The 20,000-nt window shown below is 44.0% G+C and overlaps 1 protein-coding gene across 3 annotated transcripts in view; it reads right to left on the bottom strand.

The window, feature by feature from the left end:
• The window catches only part of LOC138945333 (hemocyanin 2-like), a 55,142-nt gene that overhangs the window by 1,086 nt on the left and 34,056 nt on the right, over nucleotides 1–20,000 (bottom strand). For all 3 annotated transcript variants that reach the window (XM_070316758.1, XM_070316759.1, XM_070316760.1), the window contains 16 exons: nucleotides 19,311–19,444; nucleotides 17,567–17,686; nucleotides 16,744–17,034; nucleotides 15,514–16,058; nucleotides 14,391–14,554; nucleotides 12,286–12,541; nucleotides 11,334–11,556; nucleotides 10,353–10,541; nucleotides 9,649–9,915; nucleotides 8,825–9,098; nucleotides 7,236–7,369; nucleotides 5,189–5,460; nucleotides 4,052–4,193; nucleotides 2,181–2,654; nucleotides 960–1,229; nucleotides 1–378 (listed from right to left, as the gene is read on the bottom strand). The exon at nucleotides 1–378 is cut by the window's left edge and continues 1,086 nt beyond it. In XM_070316758.1, coding sequence (XP_070172859.1) covers nucleotides 130–378; nucleotides 960–1,229; nucleotides 2,181–2,654; nucleotides 4,052–4,193; nucleotides 5,189–5,460; nucleotides 7,236–7,369; nucleotides 8,825–9,098; nucleotides 9,649–9,915; nucleotides 10,353–10,541; nucleotides 11,334–11,556; nucleotides 12,286–12,541; nucleotides 14,391–14,554; nucleotides 15,514–16,058; nucleotides 16,744–17,034; nucleotides 17,567–17,686; nucleotides 19,311–19,444 — 4,004 coding nt within the window. In that variant the 3' untranslated portion in view covers nucleotides 1–129. The remainder of the gene's footprint in view (nucleotides 379–959; nucleotides 1,230–2,180; nucleotides 2,655–4,051; nucleotides 4,194–5,188; nucleotides 5,461–7,235; nucleotides 7,370–8,824; nucleotides 9,099–9,648; nucleotides 9,916–10,352; nucleotides 10,542–11,333; nucleotides 11,557–12,285; nucleotides 12,542–14,390; nucleotides 14,555–15,513; nucleotides 16,059–16,743; nucleotides 17,035–17,566; nucleotides 17,687–19,310; nucleotides 19,445–20,000) is intronic.

Here is a 20,000-nt window from a genome sequence, read left to right as displayed (position 1 = left end):
TGAAATCACCTCACTCCAGGTCTTCGTTCACAATGAGCACGTGACCAGGAAAAAAATAAAACATAAAAAAATTAAACATCAAAACCATTTGTTTTTAAACATCCTGGTGGCCCGGGTCCTGTGGTGGAATCAGTTCCAATCCTGATCCACGCTGATCATGATCCTGTGGCCAGCCAGACAGCCGGACCGGTCGAAGTCGGTGAAGAAGTAGTCACCGGGCTCCAGTTTGTGCTCCATCTCCAGCTCGTAGGAGTTGGCCAGGCCTGGGGGGATGACACACAGCTGGCTGTTGGTGTACGTCCCCAGTTCCTTCACCTGGCCCACATACCCTTCTAGGGTGGAGTGGAACCTGACCCGGGTACCGCGTTTTACCCTCACCTGAATGGAAGAGTACACAAGGGCAACACATTGGTGGTAGGCATCATCATCTCATCATCATCATCATCATCATCATCATCATCACAAGAAGGAGAGGAAGGAGGAGGAGAAGAAGGAAGGGTACAACCACAACAATCAAAACAACAAGAATAAGACCAAGGAAAAGAAAATAGGCAATTACTAACATCATAAAAAAGAAGACGAAGAAAAAGGAACTATATGAAAGAGGAGTTCGAGCAGCAGCAGCAGTGCACGGTCCCAAAGACCAAAGACCAAAACAGATTTCTAGTTTGACAACACCTCTAACTATGCACACACGCACCCACACCCACACACACTTAGACCTACCTCCCTACACACACACACTAACACACACACTAACACACACACACACACTAACACACACACACACACAAACACAAACACACACACACAACCAACCCCCCTCCCACACACATACATATACACGCAAACACACACACACAGCCCCCACCCCACACACTTACCCCCTCCCCCTACATACAACCCCACACACAACACACACACCCCCACCCCCCCCCCCCCCACACACACACCCTTACCTTGTAGTCCTTAGCCTGTTCAGCTCCAAATTGCACCACCAGCACGTCATAGTCGGCGTTGGCCGGGCGCTCGATGATGAGGGAGGAAGGGAAGGTGACGTTCAAGGGGGTGCCGTCGTAGCGCGCGACCCTCGTGCTCAGGTGGACCGTGTCGCCGTGAGCGAGCCCGGCTTTGCTGATCGCATCTGTGATGTCCAGTTTGTAGGGTCTCTCGTAAGCCCACGGCATCTCTTCCTCTCCTCCCAGCACGTAGAAGTTACCTGCGTTCACCTGCGACGGAAGGAGATGTGTGGTGTGTGATTATTAACTTAGGTGGCTTTTTGTGTGGATAAAATATGACATTGAAGATGTGTCTGTTCCGTTTCATTTCTTTGTTCATAAAATTCGTCACCAGGGACGACTTTGCATAAAGAGACGACGAAAAGATGTTTCTTTTAAAGCTGTCGGAGAGAGAGGCAGAGACATGAGACAGAGAGACAGGCAGAGAGACAGACAGAGAGACAGTGAGAAAGGCAGCAACATGACATTACAATGGGATAGGAGGAAAAAGAAAAAGGAGTTCCAAGCGAGGCCAAAAACAAAGATAAGTCTTGTCACGAGAAATCACTATTATTATACCGCATCATGCCAAACCAACCGATCTGCGCACTTTTTATCAAAACCAACACTCACCCGAAAGCCCGACAACAAAGCTAATTCTTGTCACGAGAAATCACTATAATTATGTACCGCATTCTCTCAAACACCATTCCAAATCAGCCGATCTGCGCCCTTTCTATGTAAACCGACACTCATACAAGCCATACAACAAAGCTAAGCCTTTTCACGATAAATCACTACAAGTAGTATATAGAGAATACTACATGGCTTGCTGTGTCGTACCAGATTTACACGAGGTTGTTTTTTTAAATATTGAACTGCGAGCGAAAGCGAAAGTTCTAAAAATTCATCGAAGGTAATTAGCGAGCGCATTTTTTTAATTCTATAATGACGTTTGTCTCGGTGACTTTGGCATCATAAGCAGTGGAAAAACAGGTCCCTGCCAGACTTGTTTGACATGACCTCATTTACATGATATACACACGTGTGATTTGAACGATTATTATCTCACGAGTTTCTCTCTCACGTATGTAGGATAAACCGCATTACCTCACACACAATGAAAAACCAACCGATCTGCGCTTGCACACTTTCTAAAAAAACACCCACACCTACACTCACCTTACTACCATCAGCAGCCACAACATCGACGTGGACGCTGGCGCTGGTGCCGACACCGTGCAGAAGGAAGCCAGCGAAGACCCTGGGGCTGTTGCGCATGCTGTCCACCATCTCCTGCAGCTGTTTCACGCTGTGGCCGTTCAGCTCCAAGCTGTCGTAGTGGTAGTGGAACTTCTCCGTGTCAAACACATGCACGGGCTCGGCGTTGGCGCGTGTGATAGGGTCAGCATTGACGCTCTCGTAGGCGAAGGGCTCCATAGGCTTGAAGAGGCTGCGGCCGGCACAGCGCGCGAAGTTGAACGGCTTGTGGCGAAGCTTCTGCAGGGTCTGCCAGATCTTCCAGATGCGGTCGATGCTGGAGTGATGGATCATGAAGAAGGGATCGAAGGCAGAGTACTCCAGCGTGGACATGCCGTACTTGCGTGACCCGCCCACTAGCTCGTGCACCGCGTTGTGAAGCATCTCGTACTGAACCTGTAAGGTTAGATGAAAATTGTTTGTTTCTTTGTTGTTTTGTTGAGAGAGAAAAACTGAGAGAACACCACAACATACTTATAACAGGATCAAAACAAGTTAGAAATGTACTATAAATGCTCACAAAATCTTACCTAATGTTTCATGACGACATGTGATTAAAGAAATGTAAAATTCCAAACTTCTTGAATGCCAGAATGTCCATTTAAAGTAACATACGAAAGAAATCAAAAGTTAATACCAGTTACAATGAAAATAAAAAGGAAAAGTCTTTCCCATGAAAACAGTGAAGCTCATCATCTGATATCTGCCATTTACATGAAATTTTAATAAGAACATCCCTTGGACACATACCAAAAACCAGCTTCCATCCCGAGAAAAGATCGGACAGTGATTAAAAATAGCAATCGATTGTTACACAAGAATGGAAGAAGGGAAGACATACATTTCAACAACAGAGTGTTGCGCCGGCGCTTTTACAGCACAAAGGAAGACTAAAAACACAAGTATAGTGCATACAATCTATTGTAACACAAGCGTGAATGGAAGAAGGGAAGACATACATTTCAACAACAGAGTGTTGCGCCGGCGCTTTTACAGCACAAAGGAAGACTAAAAACACAAGTATAGTGCATACAATCTATTGTAACACAAGCGTGAATGGAAGAAGGGAAGACATACATTTCAACAACAGAGTGTTGCGCCGGCGCTTTTACAGCACAAAGGAAGACTAAAAACACAAGTATAGTGCATACAATCGATTGTAACACAAGAATGGAAGAAGGGAAGACATACATTTCAACAACAGAGTGTTGCGCCGGCGCTTTTACAGCACAAAGGAAGACTAAAAACACAAGTACAGTGCATACAATCTATTGTAACACAAGCGTGAATGGAAGAAGGGAAGACATACATTTCAACAACAGAGTGTTGCGCCGGCGCTTTTACAGCACAAAGGAAGACTAAAAACACAAGTATAGTGCATACAATCTATTGTAACACAAGCGTGAATGGAAAAAGGGAAGACATACATTTCAACAACAGAGTGTTGCGCCGGCGCTTTTACAGCACAAAGGAAGACTAAAAACACAAGTATAGTGCATACAATCTATTGTAACACAAGCGTGAATGGAAGAAGGGAAGACATACATTTCAACAACAGAGTGTTGCGCCGGCGCTTTTACAGCACAAAGGAAGACTAAAAACACAAGTATAGTGCATACAATCGATTGTAACACAAGAATGGAAGAAGGGAAGACATACATTTCAACAACAGAGTGTTGCGCCGGCGCTTTTACAGCACAAAGGAAGACTAAAAACACAAGTACAGTGCATACAGTTTCTTCATCTGCAAATATTAAAGGTGTATGGAGTGTAAGGTCGTTTGTACGACAGACCTCAAAGTCACAGTAGTTGTTTTCTTCAAGCGTCTCCAAGGCCTGGTGGAAAAGCGACTCCAGGTCTCCTTCTGACGGATGTTTGAACAGTTCCGCCTGAACGTCTCTCGATGTGTACTGTTCGACGAAGCTGATGCGGTACCTGAAAACACCATTTTTTTGTTAGTCTTAAGTCCGAGGAGTCACACTCACAGACTATTATTGTATGATGTGTTCGTCAAGAAATCTTCGTAAGGTCGCTCGGGCAAAGCGGTAAACCAGGTAACCGTTCTTGTTCTTGTTCTTGTTCTTGTTCTTGTTCTTGTTCTTCTTCTTGTTCTTCTTCTTCTTCTTCTTTTCTTTTTCTTCTTTTTCTTCTTCTTCTTCTTCTTGTTCTTCTTCTTCTTCTTGTTCTTCTTCTTCTTGTTCTTCTTCTTCTTGTTCTTCTTCTTCTTCTTGTTCTTCTTCTTGTTCTTGTTCTTGTTCTTCTTTTCTTTTTCTTCGTCGTTCGTGGGCTGCAATTCCCAAGTTCACTTGTAGACACACATGATGGTCTTTCATCTGTATGGTCGTTTTCTCCCGCAATTTAGGCAGTCATACTTCGTTTTGTGGGATTCCGTTAGCTTCAAGTGTGCTGGGTCTCAGAACATTACTGTGTGTCCTTTAACTTCAATGCAATTTTCTGGATTTAAAATGTCGCCGTCTTGAAAACAGGCCAGGCCTGTGGGGACATAAACCCGATGACCGCGGAAAAAAAGCATTAGCAGGTATTTGGTCAATAAGTAGGTTGCCGTTGTGAAACATACAAACAGATAAGTATTCTTGCTCTTGTTGTGTTAACTTCTTAGATGAGTTAATGAATCTACGAAAAGTCTCAACTACTATTAACCTTGAGAGGCAATCTCCAAGTGTGAATTAAACTAATTAGATAAGCATTCCATAAACTTGAGATGCGCAAGAGAGGCAGACTCATGAACACCCGGCAACGAACGGTGGAAGGAGAACTGAAGAACCTGAACCATACGTATAAGTGGGGTACCACCCAGAGACTTGCCCAGAACAGACAGGAGTGGAGGTCCCTCGTTGTTGCCCTACACACCAACCGGCATAACTAGCAGTAAGCAAGTAGGTTAGTACGTCCATCAACAAACAACTCACGATCTGAAAGGGTTGTTGTCATACGGGTCAGTCAGCAGAGAAGGCAGGGCTTTGACGGGGCGTGTCCAGTCCCAGTAAGGCACACCCACCACCGCCCCCTTGTCTCTCAGGGCACGCTCAAACTGAACAGTCAGCAGGCGATGCCAGTGAGGGAATGCGGGCATTCCGTGCCTGCAGCAAGCGATGCGAAGCTTCCCGCCGTTCTCCGGGCACAGGCCCGGGGCACCGTGAAAACTGGCGATGGCTTCGAAGCCGTTGGGTCCATGGTCGCTCTAGGTACGAGAAAAATGTTACATGACTTGCATGTTTGACTAAATTATGACAAGAGACATTGCAGACCGAGACAGTCATTGTTCTAGGAGACTGTGCAAGCTGTTCGAGTTGGACAGCGACTGTCAAAGTTCGCGTCAATTTTTGTCAGATGTGCATTTTTGTGTAGTTTCGGGAAAGCTGTCTAATATGAAAATAACATTCGACACAGATCTACACAATCATTGTTAGTTGAATAATGACTGTCACGGTCTTTGTCAAATGTCACATATCGGTTAAACATACAGACGCCATTTGTGACCCTCCACCACGAAATGAGTCGCATGTCGCCTTTGCATGATTTTCATATTTTTACATTTTCATACAGAGTTTTTTATGCTCTATCCAGTGGTGAAAATCGTTTTAGAAAAGAGCGAACACTGTTTGAGTTATAAGCCTGTGACTAAGGTGACCCTCACACTGTTACCGAACACTCTCCGGACTTATATCAAGCCTAGCGCAGAACCGCGCGAGGTGACATGCGACTCATTTCGTGGTGGAGGGTCACATTTATGTATCGATATCAGAAATCTGTTTACTTTTTAGGAGTCACGGGCAGCTGCTTCAGTCGGACTACAGGGGCGGATCACATCATTTTTTGGGGGGGTTTCCAATTTTTTTTTAGGGACAATTCGACGACGCGAAGCGATTATAGTTGAGGGCGTCAAGCGTTCGAACCTCCTAGGGGGGTCCGGGGGGATGCACCTCCCCCCCCTCCCCGAACATTTTCGATACAAACAAGGAAAATGGAGCAAACTGGTGCAATCTGAGCCAAGAAACTTCCTCTTATACACCTTCTAAAAATTAAATTTAAGAACACATATTTAGATCAAAACAAGGACAATTGACCGATCTGGTGTAACCTGAGCCAATAAATTACCCAACTACTTTCTGAAATCGTCACTTAGAAAAGAAAGGCCGGCTCCTAGGGGGTCCGGGGGCATGCCCCCCCGGAAACATTTGGATAAAAAACAAGGAAAAATGGAGCAATCTGGTGCAATCTGAGCCATAAGTTTTTCTTTATTTTCATTTTTTTTCTTTTTTTTTTAGGCTAGGGGGGGGGGGGGGTCCTGAAACCCCAGACACCCCCCCCCTCCCCCCTGGACCCGCCCCTGGACTATGCCGACAGATGGCTCAAATCAGGGAAACTGTGCTTAATTCAAAATCAATGCATTGACTGATGGCAAGAGAAAATTGATTTGCAAGAAAAAGAGTTTAGCAAGTTTCGATCTGTGCTCTCAGTCTAACCCTTGAGCACCATTCTTCTATTGCTTCCTATATGACAATCGATTGTCTATTTTTGTCTTCGGTTCTTTTTGTCTTCGTCCTTGTTGATTTGTTTCTTTCTTGATTTATTAGTCGTTTTACTTCATCTTTGAAATGAAATTGTAGACCGGCCCCCATGACGTTATTTGTCACTTCTCCGTGACACTTTTTTGTATATATGAAACCTTGCTTAAGAAATGTCTGTGTCCAAGTTGGATTTCGAAACGTCTCCTAACCATGAAGAATAGCGGGAGATTGTCAATCATCTTAGAAATGATATGGGCTGTACCCCCTGCTTTGCGTTCTCGGTGAGACTTTTACTTTGCCTGTATTTCTGAAAATGAACTGCGTTTTTCTTTTAAAGTTATCAATGAGAGATATGTACCTGAAGTTTGTAGAGGGCGTTGCGGAGATCTGCATTTCTGAAAATAACTGCGTTTTTCTTTTAAAGTTAGCAATGAGAGATATGTACCTGAAGTTTGTAGAGGGCGTTGCGAAGGTTGCTGGATTGCTCCAAACTCAGGGAGGACACCTCATACCGTGTGACGTCTTCACTGGCCAATGGGATTGGGTCTTCATGAGCATGGGCGTGGCTTACGCCGTGATCTGAGAAATACATATATGTATATAGAAACCGAAAAGGCAAAACACAAACAATGATGATCATTGGCGCTTAGAACGATTTTAGGATTTGCGCCCTATAAATACCCTTATTATTATTTCTGATTTATTATATCTCGACAATTTGGGGGTATATCGCCCCCATTCCCGAGGAACAAGACAGGCTTCAGGACGTCAATACATAGGCTATAATGTTAATGAGTTTTATAACAAAAAAAATTACGCGTATGTTTATCATTATGGTTGTCAAATACGCTGCTATCCCTGTCACTGTCATCCTCATTCTCGGTCAATATCTTATTCGCCACCCCCCGCGGGTTAGGGGGAAGAATTTACCCGATGCTCCCCAGCATGTCGTAAGAGGCGACTAACGGATTCTGTTTCTCCTTTTACCCTTGTATAGAATATAGTCAATTTTTGTAAAGATTTTAGTCAAGCAGTATGTAAGAAATGTTCAGTCCTTTGTACTGGAAACTTGCATTCTCCCAGTAAGGTCATATATTGTACTACGTTGCAAGCCCCTGGAGCAATTTTTTGATTAGTGCTTTTGTGAACAAGAAACAATTAACAAGTGGCTCTATCCCATCTCCCCCCCTTTCCCCGTCGCGATATAACCTTCGTGGTTGAAAACGACGTTAAACACCAAATAAAGAAAGAAAGAAAGAAAGAATCTTATTCGCCTTTTCAGCATCATAATTATTTGCCGCAATATTATTTTTAAAACTGACTTAATCGTCAGTAAATGTTCACCTGTACAACCACAGAGTGAAAATAATGATAAAGAATATGGCTTCATGACGGAATCCAAAAACTACATAATCTGGCTGCCTTTTGAAAAGAATGTTTAAGACAATCAAAATGATGCGCCTTCAGTCAAAAGCCGATCCTGATTGAATTTTGAACGATAGTGTTACGTGTGTGTCCGTGCTCTTGTGTGTGTGGTGAGGGGGAGATGGTGGGGGAGAGCGTATGCGAATGTGTGTTAATAGTGAGTGCGTGTGTGTATGTCCTTGAGCACATGCATAAATGAGTGCGTGTATGTAGCAGTCTGTGTGTGGTTAACACTCACAGTGTCTCTTGTTTTATCAGTGCAAACTGCTCTATACCATTAAATTCCCATCAATGAACTCGCCATTTGCCTCTATGCAATGCATTTTGTGTTCATATGTATAATGTGTTCTCACTTTAGTTATTTGTTAAAATATAGAATTGTTTTGTTAGTTTTTTAGTTAGTCCCTCTTCAGGGCGAGTGCTGGATGCACACATAAAGCAGGTAACTGCTTTTCCTATTACCCTCGTTAAATAAAGAATTGTCATTTTCATTGTCAACTGTCCAAGAATTAGCAGCCATATTTGCCTGACGGCGCTTTGACATTATATTGCTACTCTGCGAGGTCTTCACTTCACTTCAAGAAAAATAGGTCTCTTCACCCGACTCACCACGGCCGGGGAGGAAGCTCACGGAGGGATCTTCGATCAAATGCGCGTCCAGTTCTGTGCCGTTCACAGCTGTCAGATGAACCCGGAAGTGGTACACCGAGTCAGGGCGCAGGCGCATCTGCCTGAAGACGGAAGTGACGTCATACTTGAAGAGTCTGTCAAAACGCCAGGCCATCTCGAGCGGGCCTCCAAGAATAGCGAAAGTGCCCGCAAACTGACAGTGTTCCTCTGCGTCACAGAGGTCAAACTCCACGTCGGCGCTTGTGCCAATGTTCTGTTTAGAAAATAGAGGGATGGATTTTTGAGACAGGGATATTAATTCAGTTGCAGGAGAGAACTGGAACGCGTACATGATCAGACAATTTTTTGGTTTTGTTTACTTTTGAGTGTATCTGAACATGTCGCCTGGCATAGACAGACATACAGAGATATACAGACACAGACACAGCCACAGACAATCAGAAATACACAGAAATACACAGAAACGCAAACCCAACCCCCCCCCCCCCCCCCACACATACACACACACACCTGAGTTTCTCGTTGAGATAATAAAGTGTTCTATGTCTATGTCACACGCACACACACACACAATTGACCAACATTTTTTTTAAATAAAACAAACACAGGGAGAGACACAATAAACTAAAAATGCGGCATAACGTTGTCAAAAACACGATCCTCATCCTTCTGCTTCTCCAAGAGATCACCAAACGACAACCCTAACACCAAAAACTCACAAAGGATAAACGCACTCCACTCACACAAACAAAAACCTTACAAAATTAACACGAAACAAAAAGCCACTGATCCCATGAACTCACATGCAGCAGGAAGTTGGCAAAGACACGATCCTCGTCCTTGCGCTCCTCCAGAAGATCGTCCAGCTGTGAGATGGTCAGGCCGTGGAAGTTGAGGTTGTCGTACTGGTAGCTGAACTGGTCGTAGTTGAAAGCGTCGATGGCAGTGGCGTGTTCGCGGATTATAGAGACGGGGTTGTGAGGGCTGTCGAAGGGTTCCAGAGTCTGGCGCAGCTCCTGTATGTTACAGTTGGCCGTGTTGTAGTCCAGCCCGCGGTACTTCTGCAAAGCCTGGCGACAAAAGATGATGCACGTTGAGATAAAAAGAAGACACGCCAGTAACCAGGTTAGGTAATTGTTTTGATCAATATTTAGAATCAGGTTTAGCGTTTGAATCTGCAGCCACAATGTGAGAAGGACTTTGCTCGTTTTTTTCTATTTCTGCTTCTTTGTCCAAGCACGCAGAGAACGCTAAAGAAGGCACACATTACTTCTACAAAGGTTGGAGAGAACAGATTTTCAAAACAAAATCCCATTTAAATCAGGTTTTATCCTTTGAATCAGCAGCCTCGGAGTACTCTACTTGTGTTTGTGTTTGCTTGTTTTCTTTCAAGCGTGTAGGAAGAAATAAGGGAGGTGCATCATCATCATCATCATCATCATCATCATCATCATCATCATCATCATCATCATCATCATCACCGTTGTCATACAGCGCAAAACCCTACCTGCCAGATGGCGAACTGTCTGTCGACGTTGCTGTGGTGAATGAAGAAGATGGGGTCATAGGCAGAGTACTCTAGGGTGGACATGCCGTAGGGGCTGGTGCCTCCAATCCACGAGTGGATGGCGTTGTGGGCCACCTCGAACTGCACCTCGAAGTCACAGTAGTCACGCTGCTCGAAGGCTAGCAACACCTGGCGTAAAGAAAGTATAGGTTGAGTCAGTGATCACGTTATTTTGGTCCTTGTAATCACGCAGCTCGAAGGCTAGCTGTTATGTTTCTTCCTTCGTCTCTCATACCAAGAAAGACAAATCAACAGCTACCGGTGGCGGTTGGCTTTTACTCGTGCGCCATTTGGACAGAAGAGGAAGTACGAACAGCGTTAGTTCCCTTTGCTTAGTAAGACGGTGCACGTACTGCTGCGCATAATGTAACACAAGCAACACCTGACATAAAGAAAATACAGGTTGAGTCAGTGTTCACGTTATTTCGGTCCTTGTAATCACGCTGCTCGAAAGCTAGCAACACCTGGCGTAAGGGAAATACAGGTTGAGGCAGTGATGACGTTAGTTTGGTCTTTGTAATCACGCAAATCGAAAGCTAGAGACACCTGGCGTAAAGAAAATATAGGTTGAGGCAGTGGTCACGTTAGTTCGGTCCTTGTAATCACGCTGCTCGAAAGCTAGCAACACCTGGCGTAAAGAAAATATAGGGTGAGGCAGTGTTAAACATAGGTAAAGGTAGTGATGACGTCAGTTACGTCACAACAGTCACGTTGTTCGAAGGCCAGCAACACCTTGACATAGAAAGGTCAGAGTGAACTGAACGTCCAGATCCTAGACGTCAATGTTCATCAAACAGTCAGAAGTTTTGTTTAAAGTTAATGTTTATTTCAGGAAACATTTCCTCCCATACGAAACATATTGTAGAGTTCCTCAAGCAATCGAAAAAGAGCTCCTTAAAAAAAACTATCCACAAGTCATACCTGTCTGTAGAAGAAGGACTCATCGCCGTGCTCAGGGTCATTGAAGAGCTGAGGTCGTGGGGCTCGTGACGTCGTCATGTTGAGGGCTTCAATGACGCCGTGATGGAACGGGTTGTTCTCCTCCTCCGTCACTAGGGCGGGCAACTCTGTGAAGGCCTGGGTCCAGTCCCAGTAAGGGATGCCTACCCGGGCTCCTCGGAACGTCATGACCATCTCTAGGATTCTGTAACCACCATCACAATCACCATCATCAACACCATCACAATCACCATCATAATCATAATTACAATCACCATCACAATCACCATCACAATCTCAAGGGTTCTGTAACCACCATCAAAATCTAAATGACATTCAGTTTTAGTTTGCAATAATGAAGGGCGTCTTGAACGGGTCTCCTGTGCAATGACTTAAAGTCAGTTTTGTTGAACAAAAATAGTCCCTTCGCCCGCTTCCAAGGGTGTAATAGCAGCAAACATTATTTATGAATGCCTCCTGTGTTTCTCTGTTTCTAGTTCAATTTTTATCTAACTCACATTGCAAATAGACGATGCCACTCACAGAAGCCTGTCATGTAGTGACGAGAGCAGGTGACAATGATTCTATTTTGCTGGCAGAGATGACACTTTGTCGCTTTCGCCAGCCAAGATGTACACAAAAACAGGAAAGGCAACAAGGATACACGCATGAGCACGTTTGTGAAAAACTTACCTGACAAAAATCGATGCAACCGTGGACAATTGGCTATGTATTGATGGCAGCAGGACTCAAAACACAACAGAAATCATATATCTCTCAATCTCACATGGCACACAGGCGATGTCACTCAGAGAAGTTAGCTATGATGTGCTAACAGTGCGTCCGGTTTGCTGGCAAATATGACACCTGTCATACGCCAGCCAGGAGAAATAAAACAAGGCCAAATACACGTGCAGGTTTGTGCCCATCTCACCTGACATACAGGCGATGCCACTGAGGGAAGCTAGCCATTCCGTGGTGACAGCAGGCCACAGGGTGTCCGTCGTGCTCGCAGGATGCGGGCCATCCGTGCCAACTGGCAAACTGCTGGTACGGCAGCCCACTTCCCCCTTCCTGCATCTCGCGGAGCGAGTCACGAAGACTCTCCGTCTCCTCTGCTGTCAGCGTGTTGATGTCCTTACGCACCCCGACCCCGGCCACGGAGTAGGACGTGTGGTCCTGAGAGGCACCTAGAGGAGAGAGGAAAAAGTCCAGAAAGGTAAGTTGATGGACGTACTAACCTACTTGCTTACTGCTAGTTATGCCGGTGTAACACGAAATTTTTACTCCACGAAAAATTTACTCCGGAGTAAATATTTCGTACAAAATTCTTACTCCGAGTACACTTTTCGTCCGAGAAAAAAACTCCCCAAGGCACGAAAAAATTACTCCCCCCACGAAATTTTTACTCCCCATTTTTTTTTACTTACAGTAAAAAATCTCGTACGTAAAAATGGGATGCGGGCGAAGGGATAATGCCAATAAGTGATCTCGCGCACACGAATGTCGCGCTACCCTCCTTCCACCCCTTCCACCACCAAGACTAACAAGGGACAAGGGAGTAAACATTTCGTACACCTGGCATGGGAAGTTAAATTGCTCGTGTTGGGGTGAAGTAATTTATTCGTTATTTATTAGTCAGGGGAGTAACATTTTTGTACGAATTTTTTACTCGGAACTCACTTGTCTTGGGGAGTAATTTTCTCGTGCAATGGGGGAGTGCTTTTTTCGTAAAGGGAGTAACTTTTTCGTACGAAATGTTTACTCCGGAGTAAAAATCTCGTGGGAGTAATTTTCTCGTGTTACACCGGTTGGTGTGTAGGGCAACAACGAGGGACCTCCACTCCTGTCTGTTCTGGGCGAGTCTCTGGGTGGTACCCCACTCATACGTATGGTTCAGGTTCTTCAGTTCTCCTTCCACCGTTCGTTGCCGGGTGTTCTTGGGTCTGCCTCTCTTGCGCATCTCAAGTTTATGGAATGCTTATCTAATTAGTTTAAGTCACACTCGGAGATTGCCTCTCAAGGTTAAGTTGATCATCTTCGGTAGATCTTCTAAAGTTGAATGATCCTCACATCGTTATAGCCATTAAGGATGTCCTTGGTTGAGCCCAAAGTTAACTGTGCGAAGACTTCGCGAAGTCTTTTACCTTCTTCTTCTTCTTCTTCTTCTTCTTCTTCTGCGTTCGTGGGCTGAAACTCCCACGTACACTCGTGTTTTTTGCACGAGTGGAATTTTACGTGTATGACCGTTTTTTACCCCGCCATTTAGGCAGCCATACGCCGTTTTCGGAGGAAGCATGCTGGGTATTTTCGTGTTTCTATAACCCACCGAACTCTGACATGGATTACAGGATCTTTTTCGTGCGCACTTGGTCTAATGCTTGCGCCGGTGTACACACGGGGGTGTTCGCGGACACCGAGGAGAGTCTGCACACAAAGTTGACTCTGAGAAATAAATCTCTCGCCGAACGTGGGGACGAACTCACGCTGACAGCGGCCAACTGGATACAAATCCAGCGCGCTACCGACTGAGCTACATCCCCGCCCCGGCTTGATGGATCATATGTTAGGCTTCTCCTTCTTGTTCACCTTGGAGATCATCGTTCAAGATGAAGTTTACCATCTTTTGTAAGCCCTCTACAGTAGACTGATACAAGATAAACACTTTCTTTCATGCAGAAAGCCTAAACAGGTAGACTTAACGTTCGAAAACCATTTCGAACACCGTGTCACCACTCTGACTTGTAAAACACCTCATTCATTCCGCCAGAATGTAGAGGAAGTTGATTGCACACGAACATACACATACATGGGTAGCGCGACTCTTGTTGTTGCAAGCTTATTTTCTAATGGGAGAAAATATAAACAGTACGATCTTAGTATTCATGTCATACGTACGAATTAAGTATCCATACCATGAACTACTTTTGTTGCTGCAAACGTATTTTCTCATGGAAGAAAGCGACCCAAATTCCCCAGCAATGGGATAATACAGTACGACTAAATATAAATAATACGATCTTAGTATTCATAGCATACCATGAGCGGGCTCAAAGATGATGGTGGGAGGTGAAACAGAAGACAGAGGCAAGGCAGATCCGTTGACAGCGTGAATCGAGTACTTGATCGTGAAGGGGGTCTGGGCATTGAACACGTCCTCTGGGGAGATGTCTGCGTCATGGAGAGTGTCCGTGATGTCATACCTGTGATGTAAAGCATATTTGGTTTTATAAAAAATACGCCCATATCTACATTTAGCCCCGAGTGAGCTTCGTCCTCACGCTGAATTAATATAAATAATAATAATAATAATAATTTTTTTACAATAACAATAACATCACTTTATTGTCCATTAAAATGAATACATTAAAACGGACAATTGCCTTCGACACGTCTAACCTGCCTGTCAACGACTTTAAAATACACACCGAAATAAAATTACAAGAACAAGAACATTCAAAAGAGGCAGATAAAACACGTATGGTTATTGTATTAAGAATATTGCACTATATGTTTACTTAATTATCACATGGAGCTGACCGGCACGGTTGGCCTAGTGGTAAGGCGTCCGCCCCGTGATCGGGAGGTCGTGGGTTAGAACCCCGGCCGGGTCATACCTAAGACTTTAAAATTGGCAATCTAGTGGCTGCTCCGCCTAGGGTGTGGCATTATGGGGTTAGTGCTAGGACTGGTTGGTTCGGTGTCAGAATACTGTGACTGGGGGAGACATGAAGCCTGTGCTGCGACTTCTGTCTTGTGTGTGGCGCACGTTATATGTCAAAGCAGCATCGCCCTGATATGGCCCTTCGTGGTCGGCTGGGCGTTAAGCAAAAAACAAACAAACAAGCAAACAAACATGGAGCTGAGTTAACAAACTTTGCAATCTTCGTTTTGTTTGTGACGTCACTTCCACGTGGCTGTATCTGGAGTCTGTCAATAACACGATATTTGCAATCTTATTTTGAAGTCTTACAATTCTCCTCTTTAAATGCAAGGCCTGCCGTCATTCGTAACTCTAAACTTTCCAAACCAGGTTGGCCGTTGAGTTTTAACGTCTCGTCAACCTATTTGGCTACACAGGACCACTTTCAAAGCAAGAACTACTGTGTGGCATAAAACATTGTGGAGGTTTGAATGGGAACATGGGTGATCGAGCACTTACTTGTAGAGACGATCGAAGGTCCAAGGCATCTCCAGATGACCTCCAAGGATGAAGAACCCTCCAGCCCGGTAGCAGTCGTCGTCGGTCTTGCAAACTTCGAACATGACGTCAGCAGAGGTCCCAATGGCGTGGAGGTGGAACCCGGCGAACACCCTGGGGTGACTCTGCTGGTCGTGAATCAGCTCCTCAAGCTCCTCCAGGGTCTTGCCTCCAAGCTCCAGGTTGTCATAGTGATAACCCAGATCCTCGTAGTCGAACACAGACTGGGGGAGGGAGTGAGCGCGCGTGCGGACGTCCGTGTTGAACTGGGCCCAGTCGAAGGGGTGCAGTACCTCGTTCATGTAGTTGACGGCGCAGTCGGCCCGGTCGTGGGACAGTCCGCGATGCTTCTGCATTTCCTGCCAGATGACCCAGATCTTGTCGACGAAGGAGTGGTGCACGAAGAAGATGGGGTCGTAGGAAGAGTACTCGAGAGAGGAAAGGGCGAAGGTCTGCCTGCCGCCCACCAGGTAGTGGATGGCGTTGTGGAGAACCTCGTACTGCACCTATGTGAGTGATGAATAAAAAATAAAAATAAACGTTTAATTTTGGAATGTGATTGTTTGTTTTCGTCCCTAAAAAGCTCATGATAATTTATGTTATTTATTTATTTATTTTAGTTATTTATCTCACCACACAAGGCTTGGGAAAGGCATGAAGCAAAAATATCGCACAAAACAAGCATTTTCCCTCACCAGAACGCACCATACCAGCATGTTAGGGAATGAATTTAGCCATAGCTGTGCATGCTATCATTTTAACAGAAAGTCCACATTAAAAATGAAGTAAAAGAGGACTTTAAACAAGTTATCATTCATACCAGGAACTTAAGTAATTCCCCATCGCTTATCTTTTTTTTTCTTCTCACAAATGAGCACATGTTTTATCATCGTGCCTGTAGTAAACAGAAACGAATACACACAAATTCAAACAAATCAATTATAAGCCAACAGAAAAAAAATCAAAGCAGACATACGCAACAAGCGTAAGTGAGAGCTACCAAATCATCTGGCATCTGAGAAAATAACAAACATTGAAACGAACAACCGTTTTTCATCCTCAAATTGTACGGTCTTAAGAACATTTAGCCTACAAACCTAACCTCACCTTAAAATCGCAATAGTCGTTTTTTTCCGCAACTTTCATCCTCACATTGTACGGTCTTAAGAACATTCACAAACCAAATCCCACCTCAAAATCGCAGAAGTCGGTTTGTTCCAAAGCCAGCAAGACCTCATCGAACAGCACCGAGTGTTTGCCGTCACGTGACAGCTTGGTCAGCTCAGGCTGGGGGTCCCTGACCGTGAAGCCGCCCACAGACGACACGTAGCCTCTAGCGAAGGGGTTGTCCATGACCTCGTCTCGCCACGCGTCGTAGTACGTCTCTTTGGTGAAGAGGTCAGGGAGATGCTCGATGGGGAGGGTCCAGTCCCAGTATGGCAGGGCTACGCTGCTCCCGTGCTTGATCAGAGCGTCCTCCATCTGGTGTCAGACAGACAAGGATGGTTAGACTACAGTGTCTGGTTTAAATAAGATGTTAGCCAGATGAGTAATGATGCAGGAGGAAAAAAAGAAAAACAAGTCGCGTGAAGCGATATACAAAAACAAAAAACGTTCGTCAATCTGTCGGTCTGAAACTGAAAGAGCAACACTAAAAAGACAGCCTACACGGAGACTACATGTACTAAGGCTTCGCTGGCCAAACCCGAAGACTGACACGGGTCCGCGAAGCATGCGAACGTAGTGCCAAACTATAACCAATTTTCTTTGATTGTGACCTAATATAACTATGTGTTCGTGAACTCAAGAGGAGGAGGCTTGTACTGCTCGGCCCTAACAAATACATTATTATTAAGGTGTCGGGCGTGACAATACTGTTGCTGTTGTTGGTGTTGTTACTGTTGTTTTTGTCGTCGTCGTCGTCGTGTCATGTTGTTTCTACTGTCGTCAACGTCGTCGTCTTTGTTGCTGTTGTTGTCGTCTTTATTATATTCATTTGCAATGCGATACTCACCTCTACCGTGTAGAGCCTGTGCCAGTGGGGGAAGGTAGGCATACCATGAACACAACAGGCATACTCGGCAGCCTCAGGTGTGGGACACATCGCCGGGGCTCCGTGGAACGCTGCGATATTCTGCAGGCCCACGCAAAGACGAAGATTACCATTTTTAAGCTACTATAAATTATGCAGAGTTGAACCAAAGATATATTATGTAAAAATAATGAATTTTGGAACGTTGGCAGTCTCTCTGTTTTTGAACAAGATAACAATAAAAATGTACTCACCACAAAACAGCAACAAGAATACATAAGGCCAAAAAAAAAAAAATAGGTGTGGTTACGGTAACATAGCCAAAAAAATAGGGTAGGTAGGTAGGCAATCACTTTTTTTTTTTTTTTACTTTTTTTTCTAATGTGTACAAATTAAACCTACTTGACAGGGAAATAAGTGTGCGACTCGGGCGCTTTCGCTTTCATTGCGTTTTTTGCACTCGTTATTTTCACTCTTTTTTGTTTTTTTTTGTTTTGACAAATGTAATAAAAAGTTATAGGATCGGCCCTTAAAAATAGGGTAGGTCGGGTTACCGAAACCACACCTATTTTTTTTTTTAGGCCTAAACAAGAACTATTTTCGACTGTTCTAATATATAAACTAGTTCTTGTTTATGTATTCTTATTGCTGTTTTCCGGTGAGTACTTTTTTATTGTTATCGTGTTCTATTTCTCTCACCTACAGTCCCCTGTACCATTTAGTTTACATTTTTTGGATTGTTAACCAAAGATATACAGAAACACCTGGAAAGGATAGGATGTAGTCCCTATATATCTATTCTGAGTCAATTAACAAATGGATGCTTCAAACACTTCATTACCCACACCAGGACAATAGCAGCAAAGGTATTTATGCAATATGGCGAATTAAACTCTTTTTATAGTTTTTATTGTTCCGTTTTCGTCAATGGCTCAATACTGTTGTTGAACATTGTTTCATATATGTAACCGTTTTAGCTTCTTCTCAAGAGCCCTGCATATCTCAGTAATTTTGTTTACGCCAAAGTAGGTGAGCTACACTTCAATGAAGATAGTCACTGGGTGCGTATTTTAATATGCGTATTCAATATGGGTGGAGAAGGGGGGGTTGGGGGGGGGGGTCAGCGGTGTATTAGCTTCTTTCCGCCCTTGTGCATTCTGTACACACCCGCAACCTGCGGTTCAAGCTTCATTTGAAAAAAGGTGAACAAGGCATGTAAAAATACAATCAAGTTCAGTTTCATATTTCATAAAGCTTTTAGCTACTTTAACTTGTATTGTTTTGGGTCATTGAACTTGTATTCTACTCGTGTCCTTATCCTGCTGAGAAAAAAAACCAGCATGGCGGTGTCACGAGCTGAAAACTCTGCTGAACAATCCCTCTCAATGCTGTCAATGCGCATGCGCCAATCTTGGACTTAAAAAATGTGACCTTTTAACCGAACGAACCATGGGTTAGGATTAGGATTAGGATTTGGGTTAGGGTAAAGGTTAGGGTTAGGGTTAGGTCAAGTTGTTAACGACCTGATTAATCTCCCCAAGATTGGCGCATGCGCATTGACCGCATTGAGAGGGATTGTTCAGGCAGTTCTCAGTTCGTGACAGCGGTCTTCAGACTAACAACGTGAGGTAATTTCTGTCTTTTAAAGCTTAAAGGCGCTTCAGCCCACGCCATACAAAATACTGCAGATTCTTTAAAAAAAAAAAAAATAAAAAAACCTGTGTACCTGATAACCACTCGTGCCCTTATCGCGTTGCATGTCCAACATGGCGGCCTTCAGACTCATGACGTCACGCTCGCTCAGATGACTCAGGTCGTGGCGTACATGATTGGGGGCAACCTCGTGAAGTTGTGAGTCGCCTGCAACGTTCAAAAAGTTGAGATTATACTGAGATAGTTTTATTGTTTAGTTGGTGTCAAAAGATAATTGTAATGTTTAGTTGGTGTCAACAGATAATTGTAATGTTTAGTTGGTTTCAAAAGATACAAAATGTACACATTTTTGGGGCAGAAAAAGTAAGATCTACAAATACATGCATGTTACTTACTAAAACACTCCGATTTTGCATTTGGACCCTGCCCCTGAAAACAATATCCTTAACTTCTGTTTCGTTTTGCCAATGTAAAAGAAATTAGCATACACATTGTACCTTGAAAAAATACAATCAAAAAACAAGAAAATGTTGTAATAAAAATGTTTCATTGCAGACAAAACGTAACATTCACAATACATTGATTGATTGACATGTCCCTGAAGTGGCAGAACAGACAACATGTTTATGAAATAATTAACGTAAAGTGGACATAGCTCAAGAGTTATAACTGCGGGTATTGCTCTGTTAAGAAAAAACAGATTCGTTACTATTAAACTAGTTGTTCCTTTGTAACACGAAATAATGCCACAACAAATACAAGC

This window comes from Littorina saxatilis, linkage group LG13 (assembly GCF_037325665.1).
Source record: "Littorina saxatilis isolate snail1 linkage group LG13, US_GU_Lsax_2.0, whole genome shotgun sequence".
Taxonomy (NCBI): domain Eukaryota; kingdom Metazoa; phylum Mollusca; class Gastropoda; order Littorinimorpha; family Littorinidae; genus Littorina; species Littorina saxatilis.
This window is presented reverse-complemented; position numbering and strand designations above follow the sequence as displayed.